This window comes from Marmota flaviventris, chromosome 11 (assembly GCF_047511675.1).
Source record: "Marmota flaviventris isolate mMarFla1 chromosome 11, mMarFla1.hap1, whole genome shotgun sequence".
NCBI classification, from domain to species: Eukaryota; Metazoa; Chordata; class Mammalia; order Rodentia; family Sciuridae; genus Marmota; species Marmota flaviventris.
Window position 1 is genome coordinate 5,862,500 of NC_092508.1, and position 13,243 is coordinate 5,875,742.

General features: G+C 45.0%; 1 protein-coding gene across 1 annotated transcript in view; it reads right to left on the bottom strand.

Annotated features, from left to right (window-relative positions):
• Trpm8 (transient receptor potential cation channel subfamily M member 8) overlaps positions 1-13,243 on the bottom strand; it is a 70,648-nt gene that overhangs the window by 49,878 nt on the left and 7,527 nt on the right. Inside the window, exons 3-8 of the mRNA XM_027956199.2 lie at positions 12,304-12,460; positions 11,337-11,514; positions 8,820-8,992; positions 4,366-4,540; positions 3,329-3,396; positions 1,148-1,345 (exon numbers count right to left, since the gene is read on the bottom strand). Coding sequence (XP_027812000.2) covers positions 1,148-1,345; positions 3,329-3,396; positions 4,366-4,540; positions 8,820-8,992; positions 11,337-11,514; positions 12,304-12,460 — 949 coding nt within the window. The remainder of the gene's footprint in view (positions 1-1,147; positions 1,346-3,328; positions 3,397-4,365; positions 4,541-8,819; positions 8,993-11,336; positions 11,515-12,303; positions 12,461-13,243) is intronic.

Genomic DNA, 13,243 nt, shown 5'->3' on the forward strand with positions numbered 1-13,243 from the left:
ACATTCTGAGTTTTAGACAGTGAAGTCTAATCCAGATAGGACTCGTATCCTGCTCATTTCAATATCCCCTGCATCAGGGTGATCAGCTAGGATCCCTGTTGTGTGAAAGTAAAGAAGAACACTAGGGTCCCATTTCCTGGTCCCAAGAAGGCTGGGTTGACTCTTATCATTGTTTACTAGGATTTCATTTGCCCTGAATTGTCCTAAGAACGACAAAGGCCACCATAAGCAAGAGGAAAGTGTCTCCCCTATTCCAGGACGCTGATTTGCTGCATTTGATATTTGTGATTAAATACTGTTAAAATACCAATCTAGTGAAAGAATCATCATTATTATGATGCATACTAAATCTAACCTTCAAGTCTCATGATGAAATGGGCTCTATAATGAAAATGATTCTGTGTCTGAGTCTGTTATTTTCTTTATGGGAAAATTCCCAAGTGGCAGCTCATGGTCCTAAAAATATCCAAATACCTAAGGCCATTTTTTAACGGGTTGAAGTGAAAGCACCTGTTGACATTTATGTGGACCTTCTAACAAGCTGAGCAGTAGGAAAGCAAATCATTCCAAATCAACAACAATCATGAATCAAAGAAAAATGAGAAAGTATAGCACTAACATGTTCAAATAGTTTTATAAGCCCAGCCATTAATAGCCTGGTAAGTTTTCCAATAAGTTCAGCTTTCTCATATAATCCAGAAAGAAAGGTGAGAGATTCTGAGCTGTAACTCAGGCAGTTAGTGCAGAACGGCAACTAGTCAGGAGGGAGTTTCTTCAGTAGATGTAGGCTCAATTAGAGTCTGCACTTCGAAAATTTCATTACCAGGGATTTCCTCCCTCGCCATCACCACTGCATACAAAACACAGAAGCACAGTTGTGGCATCATGGCCTAAGAGACAGATTACAAGCTTTGCAAACTGCCCTGCATTTAAACTCTTTAGAAGGAGTGGACGCTTGGAGAGTCACTTAGCTCATCCACATTTCAGTTTCCAGCAGGACACTTGGTGTGGGCCAAGGCAGAGCCTCAAAGTCTCAGAGGACAGACCAAACACCTGCAGCAACCAGTGGAGTGGGACGTGTGAGGTCCCCCTTCCCACGAGCTCAGCCTCTTCTCCCTCAGCTCTCCACCTCTCCCCCTGAGCTCACCCATTTGATCCAGCTCTCAGTCTCCTCCTCGGGCAGCCGGGACACTGTGCGGGGTAAAAAGCGCACCAGCTTCTCCTTCACCATGGAAGAGGTCAGGGCGTCCTCCTCCTCCACCAGGCTCGCAATCACGTCGGCGATCTGCCCCGAGCCCTCCACCACCACACAAGGGATCTTACTCTTGATGGAGGTGTTGATGGCCTGGGAGAGCAGAGAGTTGAGCAGACGTCAGAGACCTGGGTCATCCAGAGCCCAGCTCGGAACTGAGGTTCTAAGGCAGGTCAGTGAACAAAACCCATCGTCCTTGCACTTGTTCCTTGGGGACTTCTATTTCAAATCCGAAGCAAATGAAATACCTGTACCTGCTTTAAGAACAGTAAGGAGCCCTATGGCATCCTGTGTCAACATCAACTTCCAAAACAAAGACTCCTGTGACACCACAGGTGCTTCAACATATCCTTACCTACAAACCAGTCATTCCAAATGTTGATATAGCTCTAAGTGACAATGACTAAGATTCTGTTTATCATTACTGCTGGTATCTTATCTGATAGAAGTTACTAAAACTCATATTTTGAAGGTCTGAAAATACCTTAAAAGCAGTAGCCCAGATTTTGTGTTCCGTTCATTATATATTTCCCTTCTTGAATAATTTAGTTTGCCCTTATTATTAAAAAAAATAACCACGTACCCTACTTTTATTTTCTTTACAGTAATTGCAGAGGTCAGCATAGGGGAATGAGAATTCTAATCATGTGACAGCAGAATGAAGTGATCTATCTGCACATGGGCACAGAGATACTGAGAGACCCTTTCCTCCAAGACTAAATGCTTCTCATAGGAAGATGTGTCCCCGAGAGGAGGGTGTGGAGCCCAGCTATCGGCTGAGCAAGCAGGCTGGGAGCCCTCTGCCTGCACTGGAGGAGGGTGCAGGGCATGTGCTGGCTGCAGAGCTGGAGACAGCCAGCTGTTGCTCCCTCCCCTCCTCGGGTCTCCTGTGCCCCTTCTGTGCGTTGTGAGCTAGCTAAGCAGACCTCTGTGCCTGATGCTATGGAAATACCACCCTGGACCTGCAGGGGCTCTCTGATCTTCCCCTCCATCCAAAGCCAAGAAATCTTCATTCCAAATCTAAAATGTGAGAGAAGCATAATACATGCAGCCACCTTTCGGTAACTCTCTCTCCACCTCTTCCTCTTTTTAGTATTCCTGCTCTTTAGTATTCACTGGTGACCAGTTCACATTGGGAAAAAAGTCCGTTTTAATTATTTCCTGAGAAGTCTTTCCCTGAAGGACCTTTGTTCAACAACGGCCTCAAGAGCAGATCTCACAGTGGGGGTACTTGTTAAATACCTGTTGAACAAAGGAGTGAAAAGACCACTGTTCTAGAAAAGCATAGAGAGAGGAGCTGGACTAGGATTCCAGGTAACTCTGCCGGCAAGTTCCTGCAACGCTAGGGATGTTCTCTGGCCAAAGGGGGGGAGCAGGTGAACGACTAGAGTTATCTTTAATCTAACCCAAGATCAGGGTACAAATTGGATGGAGAAGGGCCATATGCAAATCAACATGGAAATTACTTAATAATAAGAATTAAACAGGACTTTCACACAGTGTCCTATTTCTAGAAAAATGATCTCTTCAAACACTGACTCAAATACAGTCAGCCTGATGCTCTCTTATAAAGACCAACTGAAGCCCAGCTGCAGGCAAGAGGAGCTCAGCCATGTGCAGAGCCTACGTGGGGGCTGAGAAGCTGAGATTTGCTCAGGAGTTCAGTGTTATAGGTGCCCTGTCCCTTCATGGGAAGGGCCATCTGGGGATATCTGACTTGGTGGCCGTAGGGGTGTGATAGCTCCTCTCCACGCAAGTCGGTTTTCCAAAACACACACTAGTTGCGATCCTTCAGTTTTCTGAGTGAGTGGCACCTGTCCTCTTTGGCAGGCTGACTGTCAAGGCTGATGCTAAACACACAGCCTACTCATGTCACTTCAAATCTTCCTCCCAAGTCTCCTCTGCTGAGGAACAACCTGTGTCTGTTAAGGAGACAGCATATGGTACAAGACACTTCTCTCTTGTAGTCACAGAAGAAACTAGTCAGGAGAGACTGGATAAACCCAAAAGCCCTCAAAATACAAATTTTTAGTAAGCTTGGTAGCCAATCTTCTCGAAAACTAAACGAGGACTCACTTTCAAAGTCTCTCTTCCACCTCCTTGGGCAAAACACACAATGGGGATCTTGCCACCATAGTTGGAATCTGCAAAACATAAAAAGTAAACTTTACTTTGGACTCAGTAGAAATGCTCCCTTGCCTGAGGAGCAGGTGCACCCAGAGCTTCTTCCCTGTGAGCCCAGGGAAGGATGTGGGCAATAGATGCTCAGCCTGTGGACTTGACCTTGACACTACTTGTTGACCACAATGGGTGAATTTAGGTGCACCAAACTAGGAATAGTATGACTTGGAGCCATTTTGCAATCTGTTACTGATATTTAAAATGCTAAAGTCTGTGCTTGTTTGCTTTGGCTGATATAATTAGAGTAGGTTCAACTTTATCTTACAATAATGATTCTCATTCGCCCAGTGGGGTGTTCTCTCAATAGAGTTTAATGTACATGTAAATACATCCCATTGTGAAAGGAAAACAAGTGGGAACATCTCCAAGATGTCCCTGTGGTGGGGTCTGTCACTAAGTCACCAGATAATCTGGTTCCATGGCAGGACACATCTCAACACCTTGTCCACAAGAAGAGAAGGTGGATGTCACTTATGACATCAGATAAAGGCTTTCCCTGAATTGTCCCCCTCAAAACTGATGTTTAAGTGGTTGCATTCACAGAAAGAGCCAAGATTCAAACCATCCAACTGTTAAATAAGTGGGTCAGTTTTTTTTTTTATCATTTCTATCCTAACTAAAGGCATTGCTTTTAAAACTGTATTTGCTATCATGGGGTTTTATTTGTTCTTAAGTGCTGTCCAGTGGAAGAAAAGATGGCAGACATTCTATATTGACAAAGGAGAGTGGAGGAGACAGCACTAGTCATGCCTTCAGCATGTCAAAGGGCATAATTCACAGGGACCCGGGCAGAGCCACCCCTTGTGAAACCTCGTGGCTCCTCCTAGGCACCCAGGAGGGGTCTTCAGGTTCACTCCACAGCTGGCAGACACGATTGTTGGTGCCGCCACTATTGCCATGGACATCGAGACTCACACTTCCTGAGCACTGACCTGGACTCGTGCGCTCAGAGATGTACTTCTCCAGCTGATTCCGGAGCTTGGCTTCGACCGTGGGGTGTCCGTGACATCCGTTGTCCACAAGCAGCAGGTGGGTGTGATTGTTGTCCAGGATATACAGAGGGTCCCTCGTGAAGTCATCCATGATGTACTGAGCTGAAAAACACCCCTGGAAAGTGCAGGGGACTTGTCTCTGAGATTTTATTCATTGACCGAGACGCATGATGACATCTTATGGTCACAGTAAAGCTAATCCTTTGGCTCAACTACACTGATGCCTCCTCCCAGATCCCTAGGTTCAGAAGAGTCGTGAATATCTGGTGGTGCAGGCTTCCTTATAAATAGAGGAAAATAAAGGCTCGAAATGGCTGGGCCAACTTACCCACTATCACATATATGACCAGTGGCACTATAAAGATCAGATTCCCAATCCAGTTCTTGGTCCGTTGCCCTGGGCTCCTTTGTATAAATTCACTAGAGTGCATAGCATTCAAAAAAATTACATACCCATGTGTGTGTGACTGTGTAAGCGTGTGCACATGTACACGTGCACATGTGTCTACGTGTCAGGATACACGAGCAGAGGCAGACACTGTTAAGTGCACATACCTGTTTGTCTGGAATCTACCATATACTGGCACCTGTGCCAGGGTCAAGGGATTAGGAAATGGATAAAAGTCTTTGCACTTGAGAAGCGCTCAGTAACAAGACCCTTAAAAAAGTAACTAAATAGATACTTTGTCCCAATAGTACCAGAGACAAAAACAGGAGAAGAATCCTTGCCCAGAGCATTCCTGACTCTCTAGTCCACCCAAGTTGTCAGGGCTGTAGTAAAAGGTGTTACGACCTTGACTCCAAGAATGGACTGTGAGTTGGAAACCCAATGTGGAAAGCAAAGCTATTGATTCTACTAATGATGTGTATGAAATCAGAACGAAATTAGTGGGTCAGTTTTTTATCACTTCTATCCTAGCTAAAACAGAAAGAAAGTAAAATTCCAATGGCATAATCTCTTCTCTAAGGGGCCCTTGTCCAGTTAGAAACTCCAAGCAGTAAACTCCTGACCGTGACAGGTGAGATGATACTTTCAAAACGGGCACATCCATGAGTTTGAACAGGAGCCCCACAAACTTTCATGGAACAAATAATTCCCATTTCCTTTACGCTCTTCCAGAATACAACCTGATTCCAAAACCATGACTGGAAAAGAATCAGAAGAAAAAGCCAAAGACCTTATACATACGTCTCTCTGATGTATAAGGATACAAACAACCCCCCCCCCACCGCTACTCTGAAAATTCTAGCCAATGCAAGATGATAAGCAAAAGACAAAGGGTAAAATTAAATGGAAGAGTTGTTTTAATTTTTAAGTTACTTACAATAATGTGGTTGTAAACATAGAACAGTCAGAGAATCTGCTGAAAAATTATTAGAAGTAGGAAGAGTCCAGTAAGTCTCTTGATTCAAAACAATAAGCAAATCAATACTTTCATATGTACCTGCAAAAATTACTTCAAAAATTACACTAAATAACCATAAAAAATATAAAATCCCTAGAAATAACATAGAACCTAACAAAGAAATCTGCAGAAGTATTTTTCAAGACTCAGACTTGCAAAAGCTTAAAGACATATATTACTGGAATAAGAAGGGGTATTGTAATAATTTCAACTTTTCCAGTATCCATTTAAGGTTTAACATGATTACACTCAGCGAGTGCATTATTATTCCTGTTTTGTCCTATGACTGTATCTGACAAAGTTCTTCCCAAACTTATGTGGAAATAAGCATGGTAATGAGTAAGAAAGAAAAATTTGCAGAACAAGAATAATCAGGAAATGCCTGCGCCATCTTTTTTAATGCATACACACACACACACACACAGTGCCACAGTGATTTTCAAAGTGAAGCACTGCCTCAGGAAAAGCAGATGCTGGGGATGAGGAGGCGAGTACTGAAAGAGATCCTGTTTGTGAGGCGTGGCATTGTTTAGGTCAGCTAGACGTCGGGTGATGGGTTCTGCGATGGAGCCTTGAATAGAAACCAGAGGATGAGTGGCCACCAAGCTATTACAAACAGGTGGTCCAAGGACACCAAAGACCAATCACTGCAAACCAGGGGAAGAGGAAAGAAACCAGGAAACCAGCCCCAGGATCGTCCGATGTGCTGTGAATCCACATGACATCACCAAAGAGAGTCATTAACAGAGCTAGCGCCTTACGGCTCTAAGAGCAACACATTTATCATAGAAATGAAATAAAGGAAGAAAGAGGGAAATTATAATTATGCTTAATTCCATGACCCAGTGATAGACACATCAATAGCTTAGTATGTTCAGTTCTTTCTAGATATAACATATATTTATAACAGGTATTATTCTAGGTAACTAATGATATTTATGTTTTATATGTATAAATATATTTCATAATTTCATACTAAAAAATTATACTTCCTATACTTTCAGAACACCTTTGGAAATAATATATTTTAATAGTTCCATGATTTTATCCCCTCATATTTGCAAAGTACCCACCTAAAGATTTCCCCATCTAATAATAAATTATCAGATAATAAAAATATAATAATAGAAGTTGAGAAATAAGAATTGCTTGATATTTAGGTTTATGCCAACCCTTGCCTTATAAGAAATGTTTCAGTGAACATCTTTGCCCAAGAATTATATTCTCTAGTGATACATTCACAAGTCTGATTGCTGGACCTATTATATGAAGAGTTTATGCTCTAGATACAGATAGCACAGGTTTGCTCTTTATCCAAAATTTTATGAAGACCCCATGCTTCTGTATGTAATGGAAGGCTCTAAACATTTTCTAAATCAGCAACGGCTAGACTATCATCATCATTCACTGGCTTAAACCACCCGACTCAGTGTGATACGGGAGGTTAATTTTCCTGGCCCTTGACCTATCACTCAGGGATAATTCCTCTCCTTGTATTTTCTCATTCTTCTTAAATCAACTTTGGAAAAACTATAGTTTTATAGAAAAAATATCAATTTTCATGAGATTTTTCAGATTTATTGATATACAACTAGATGTGGCATTCTCAGAATTTTTCTCAATATTAAATATTATGTCTAATTTCTCAGCTCCATTTATTCCTTAAATTATATTCTGGAAAGTAAATTATTGACCCAGTGTTTATTTTCCAGATGGCTGGTTGTTTGTCTATTCATTTCTGAGTGATGGACACTTCCCTTAAATCCTTACACATCATCTCATGTTTTACTTGTAGACTGAGAAGAACCCCCGACACGGCCTCCAGGGAGAACGGCCCCCTGCACGGCCTCCAGGGAAACCCTGAAGTCTTTTCATTCTAGTTCAAGGGTAAAACCACAAACTTCAGGGATGTTTTGAGATGTTGCAAATTAACATCTGTACTGTATCCACCATGGGGATAATTACCCACTCTAAGGTGACTCCTTGCGCGTGACACGCGATGCTGATAGAAGATGGCACTCAGTCCCACCCAGCCTGTTGCCACCTTCAAACCCTGATCCAGGGCCCCTCATCCCTGGGGATGCCATTTACTGTGAGACCATCTTGCCATTGCTTATTGAGCATCTAGTAATAACAGAAACCACCATTCACTGAGACATTTAGATAAATTTACCCCGTGACTATGCAGGCTGTGATTTGAACAAGTCACAGAGGGACCTGGCTCAAGACTGTGTCCTGGGAAAGGAGCGACACCCAGACTCCTCTCCACCCTCCTCCACTCTACCACGCTGCCTCGTGGGGACGCTTGGCGCACCACTCTCCTTGGCGCACCACAGTGATCCTGAAACTCCCTCATATTTACTGCGTGAACTTCTACAGCGCCCTAGGTGGAAGAAGGTGGAGAATAAATGAAGGTTTCTAAACATTCTAAACAGCTTCTGGGCAGGGACCACCCATTGCTTAAGGTCCTCAACTCACCAGAAATACTGTCTGAAAAATTCCACGCTTGATAAAGACCCCATGCGGCCACCTTTTTGTGTTTTGAACCTGAAAGGTGCCTTGATTCCTCCCGGATACATTCACAGGAAACATTAGCCAGGTGGGTCTCACAGCCTTCTCACTGCCAAACTAAGTAGGGAGCACAGTAATTGGCCTGCATGCCTGTGGGTGTAGCCAAGCAATGAAGGTATGACACCGGCATTTGCAGTATTTTGGGGTGGATTCAGGTCCTGGTTATGAAGAATGAAGGAGCCAACACTAACATGAAGTTGCTGGGAATGAACTGTAACCAATAAAGCACACGCACCATCAGGCGGTTCTGGGGAGTTCCGGAAGCATGCCATGCTTGTGCGCAATCCAGAGACCCACAGGCCATCCCTGTAAGGCAGGCCTCCGAAGGCTGCCCTGGACACCCCAGAGCCCTGGTATCCAGGCCACAGCCCCATGTCCTTAGCTCTCTCCCACATCACCTCCCCATCCCACCCGTACCTCAGTATCGCAGTTGCGGATGAGGGTGTCCCGGTTGGAGACCATGCCCCACGCTGCTATGCCAATGGCCACAATGTTCTCTTCCGAATTCCTGCTGATGGTGTTGTCTCTCACCACCTCACCGATATACTTCATCAGGCCATAATGGGTGCCGCCCGTGAGAATCCAAGCACCTGTCAACGAGGGGAAAGCAACTGTTCTGCCGGTACCAGGGGAGATTTCCAGGCTGTGCTCCCAGACTCTGGCGAGCACCAGGATGCAGCACTGGCAGCCAGGCCATGGGATGGGGGAGGGACGCCCCCCAGGCTCCTGAGAAGCATTCCTCAGGAAACAGATTCGGGTCCCACTCTAAATCTGTATTATCAGCCTCTCTGGGGCGTAGGGTCAGCAAGTCTGCATCTGCAATCAGTGTCCAGGGGGATCTTTACCAGCAGTAAAAGCCTGGCCTGAGCCTTCCAGTGAGCTAGGTGGTTCTGCCAAGGAGAGCAGTTTTACTATGCTCGCAGAACCTGCAGGTCAGATTGGAGTGGGATCTTCCAGGAATGGCCCTGGTGTCTGCAATTTTGCTTTGCTTTATAATTATGTAATAATTATAATTTTGCACATAGGTCAGGTCCATATTTGATAATCACAATGGCAAGGGATTTGCAAAAGGATGCATGTGTGTGTGTTCAAAACTGAAGTACCTAAAATACCTACAAAATATTATTTAGCATAATGGAAATGACACTGGTCTAATCTGCGGCTTGAACAGGAATCCACCGAGAGTAGTGACCGGCCCCTGGGGGTTAGCCCTAGCAATGGAAGCCCCAGGAGTTGCAAGGCAGCCTCTCCTCTGGCTGTTAGAAGGTATTTTGTTTACCATTTGCCTCCAGGATCTAATCAGCAAAGAGGGACAAGCTCAGTCCCTTCCCCTTCGGAGTCCTTTCGGTATTTTAAGACAACCTTGCTGTGGCTCTTACAAGTCTTCTACCCACTTCCTTCAGCTAATTCTCATAGGGCTGACGTTCCCCCTAAATGACCAACATGGAGGACCAGGAGACTATTAACGTCCCCTTTGGCCACCTCACTAACCTAAAGAGAAACGGGCCCTCATCCTTGACAGGGATTTTTTCTGTTTTCTTCTGCTACATTCTCAGCACCTAAAATGATTCTGGCACAAAGTTGGCACTTAATAAATGTTTGTTGAATGAATGAATGTTGTGTGTGTGTGTGTGTGTGTGTGTGTGTGTTCGGGATGGAAGCTAAACTGCTTAATTCCTTAACAAAGTGACCAACACAGTGACCACTCAAATTGGTGAAGAAATTGAGAAGAATAAATGGGGGGAATCAGAATTTCTTTTCTACATTACAGAAAAATTCACATCTAAATAAGACTCCTTAGTTCTGTCGGTCGAATTATCTTCATAAAAGAAAATGCAAAATGTTGAACTCAGAGAAACTGAGCCTGCTTATAAGAAAACACTGTCCAAGCCTGAACTGAAGGTCAATCCCCTGAGCTGCTGGCACTTACTCTGCAAAATGCAATGGAGGTCAGAGAAGGGCTGAGGACCTGTGCCAGAGAGGAAAACTGAAAAGACATTGGTTGAAAGCTCCATGGATCTGGAGTGCAGATGGACGAAAGGCAACTTTTGCTCTAAAAGACACTGTAGGAGTGTGAGGGATGACTGTAATCCAATAAGAGTACCAGTCAGTGTTGACTGTCCAGGGCTTGAAGGCCACACCGGGGTGAGGGAGGTGCCTGCTCTTGAGAGAGGCATGCTGAAGAACTGGGGGGCTAAGGCCACCAGCCTGCAACTTACTTCAGATCCTGCCCCCCCAAAACATAACATGTAGCTATTTGTGAAATAAGAACAGACACGTGGGGAAATGTTAACAACTGGGGGGTCTAGGAGAAGCTTGTGAGGATGTTCATGGGATCATTTTTGCAGATTCTCTGTAGATTTGAAAATTTTCAAAATAAGGCTAAAAAGAAGGACGATGATATTAAGTTGAATATTTCAAGTAACAAAGTCACCATGGTTTTATCACAAATGCTTACATGGTACTTAGAATTTGCACTCTCTCTTCTTCCAAAAGTGTATCATTGATCTCAAAAATTAAAGGACAATCAAATTTTCCTTTTGGGTGCACCAGAATATTCTGGGTAAAAACTTATATGTGTAAATAATAAAATCTGTATACAGGTAAAAATGGGAGTTCATAACCCACTTGAATCAAATATGAAATATGATATGTCAAGAGCTTTGTAATGTTTTGAACAACCAATAATAATAATAATAATAATAATAATATGAAACCTTTAGATTTAAATAAAATAAAATCAACCTAAGGAAGCCCCTTAAGGGGGATAGAAAGGGTTACCTGGGGAAGGCCCTGCTGAGCGCCCTGTCTGTCCATTTGAGAATGCTGCTAGTTCTAAAGCGGTGGTTAATCGCGAGGCTGCACGGAGGATTCATCCTGGGAGCCCACCGCTCAGCGCGACACCCCACCCACACCCATCCCCGCCGGTGGCACCTTTGGACTGCGCGATGTAGATGAGCCGGCTGAAGATCTTGCGCATGCGCGGCTTCAGGGCGAAGTTTTTGGCGCCTCCCGTCACGGAAATGACCAGGTTGGGCGTTTTCAGGTGCCAGTGCTGGGTCAGCAGCTCGTAGAGGGTTTCCGGGTCCGTGTCGCAGGACAAGCGGATGTACTGTGCGGGAGGGAAAGCGTCAGGATGGGGTCGGGACCCGGGGGCTGCGCGGTGGAGGGCACGAGGTGGGCCCTGAGGCCCAGCCCGGTGCACCCCGGTGCCTCCACCCCTGCCGGGAGGTGTCCGGAGCAGGGTAGCTGCGGCAGGTTTGCATCTCTAGTCCCGCTGCAGTGTGGGGTACACATCAAGGGGCCCAGGCTGGGGTGGGCAGAGCTGTGCGCTGGCAGAAGACCATGCTGGGCCATCCTGGACAGAGGCCGTGGAAGAGAGCAGTGGGGGGAGCCCGTGGCCTTCAGGGCCACCAGGACAGGGATTTGGGACCGAGAGGGTTCCAAGGCCCAGGCTTCCAGCCAGAGCAGTCTGAGAACAGCGCTGTCAAGGAGACAGGGAGCAACCTCATCTAACCATTGGACACCTGTGCAAAACTCTGTGTGAGAGCTTTCAACGGGAGCAGGTAGAGGGGCATGTCACCTTGTCAGGACACATGTATTCTCACACCCAAGCTAAGTGGACAGTTTACAAAAGTATTCCCTGACCTTTTGTGGCATGAGGTCCAACATGGGTGTTATAAAGAAACCCACAGTGTGTGTGCAGGGACAGCTGGGTGACCACCTAGCCCAGCTGAGCATAATCTGGTCACTACTTTGTGACTTTTGCAAAAAGTATCTTTTTCTGCTGTCATTTCTGGACACTCCTGCCTCCATACTATTAGACAATTAGCAGTACTTCAAGGTAGCTCAAGTTGTCTCAGCATACTAATTAGCTAGCTACATAGAAAACCACGCTTACCTTGCCTTTCTTCCCCAGCGTCTCAAACTGGATATCCCCAAAGGCATCTGTGGGAAACTCCTTGGTGTGTTTCTTGTAATTCCATTTCTCGCTCTGGTTGATCTGGGTGCCTTCCATGTGGTGGCTCTGTGTGTAGCCACATCTGCACACGTTTTCCCTGAGCCAATGATATTGATAGGAAGGAGCAGATTTCATTCAGTCTACTTAAGTATCGCATCATGGAATAACCATGCATTATTAACTTAAACACAGAAAGAAATTCTACCATCATGTTTTATTTTCAGACCATTTTCCTTATCTATGTTGTTTGTACAGAAACTATTTTTGATGTCTAATTCCTGTTTATTTTCCATTTGCCAACATACTGGCCCTGTGCCAGGAGCTGGGATAGGAGAGCAGAGCCCTGCCCTCAGGGAGCCCACTGACCATGCAAGCAGGCATGGGGCTAATGTGGGATTGGTCTCTGAAACCAGGGGTCAATTTATTCAGCTTCTCCTCTGGGTCATAACACCCAGGAGCCCTGGGGCAGGCCTCAGCCCCAACCCCACCACTTTTCTGGCCATTACTGCTCTGCCAAAGTGAGGTGAGCCGTCCTTCCCAAGGGCCGTACTCACTGGGCTTACACAGTCCCCTAGAAGGGGCCCAAGTGTTCCAGAGTCCAGAGAGACCCACCTTCTATAACAGATGTTAGCTACTTGGGAGACTTTCAGTAATTTGGGCTAGACAAAGACTATTGCAATAAACACTAGCTCTCCCCAGTAGTACAACAAAACTAAGTATAATTGTCCATTAAATGACACATGCATCACAGGAAATTGGAAGAGTACAGAAAGATAGTGATAACTCCTCTTCCTCTTCTCCTTCCACAATGTACTGTAATCACTCAACAAATATTAACTGAAACTGCACTCTGAGTCAGACCCGGACTGCACTTTGTGAC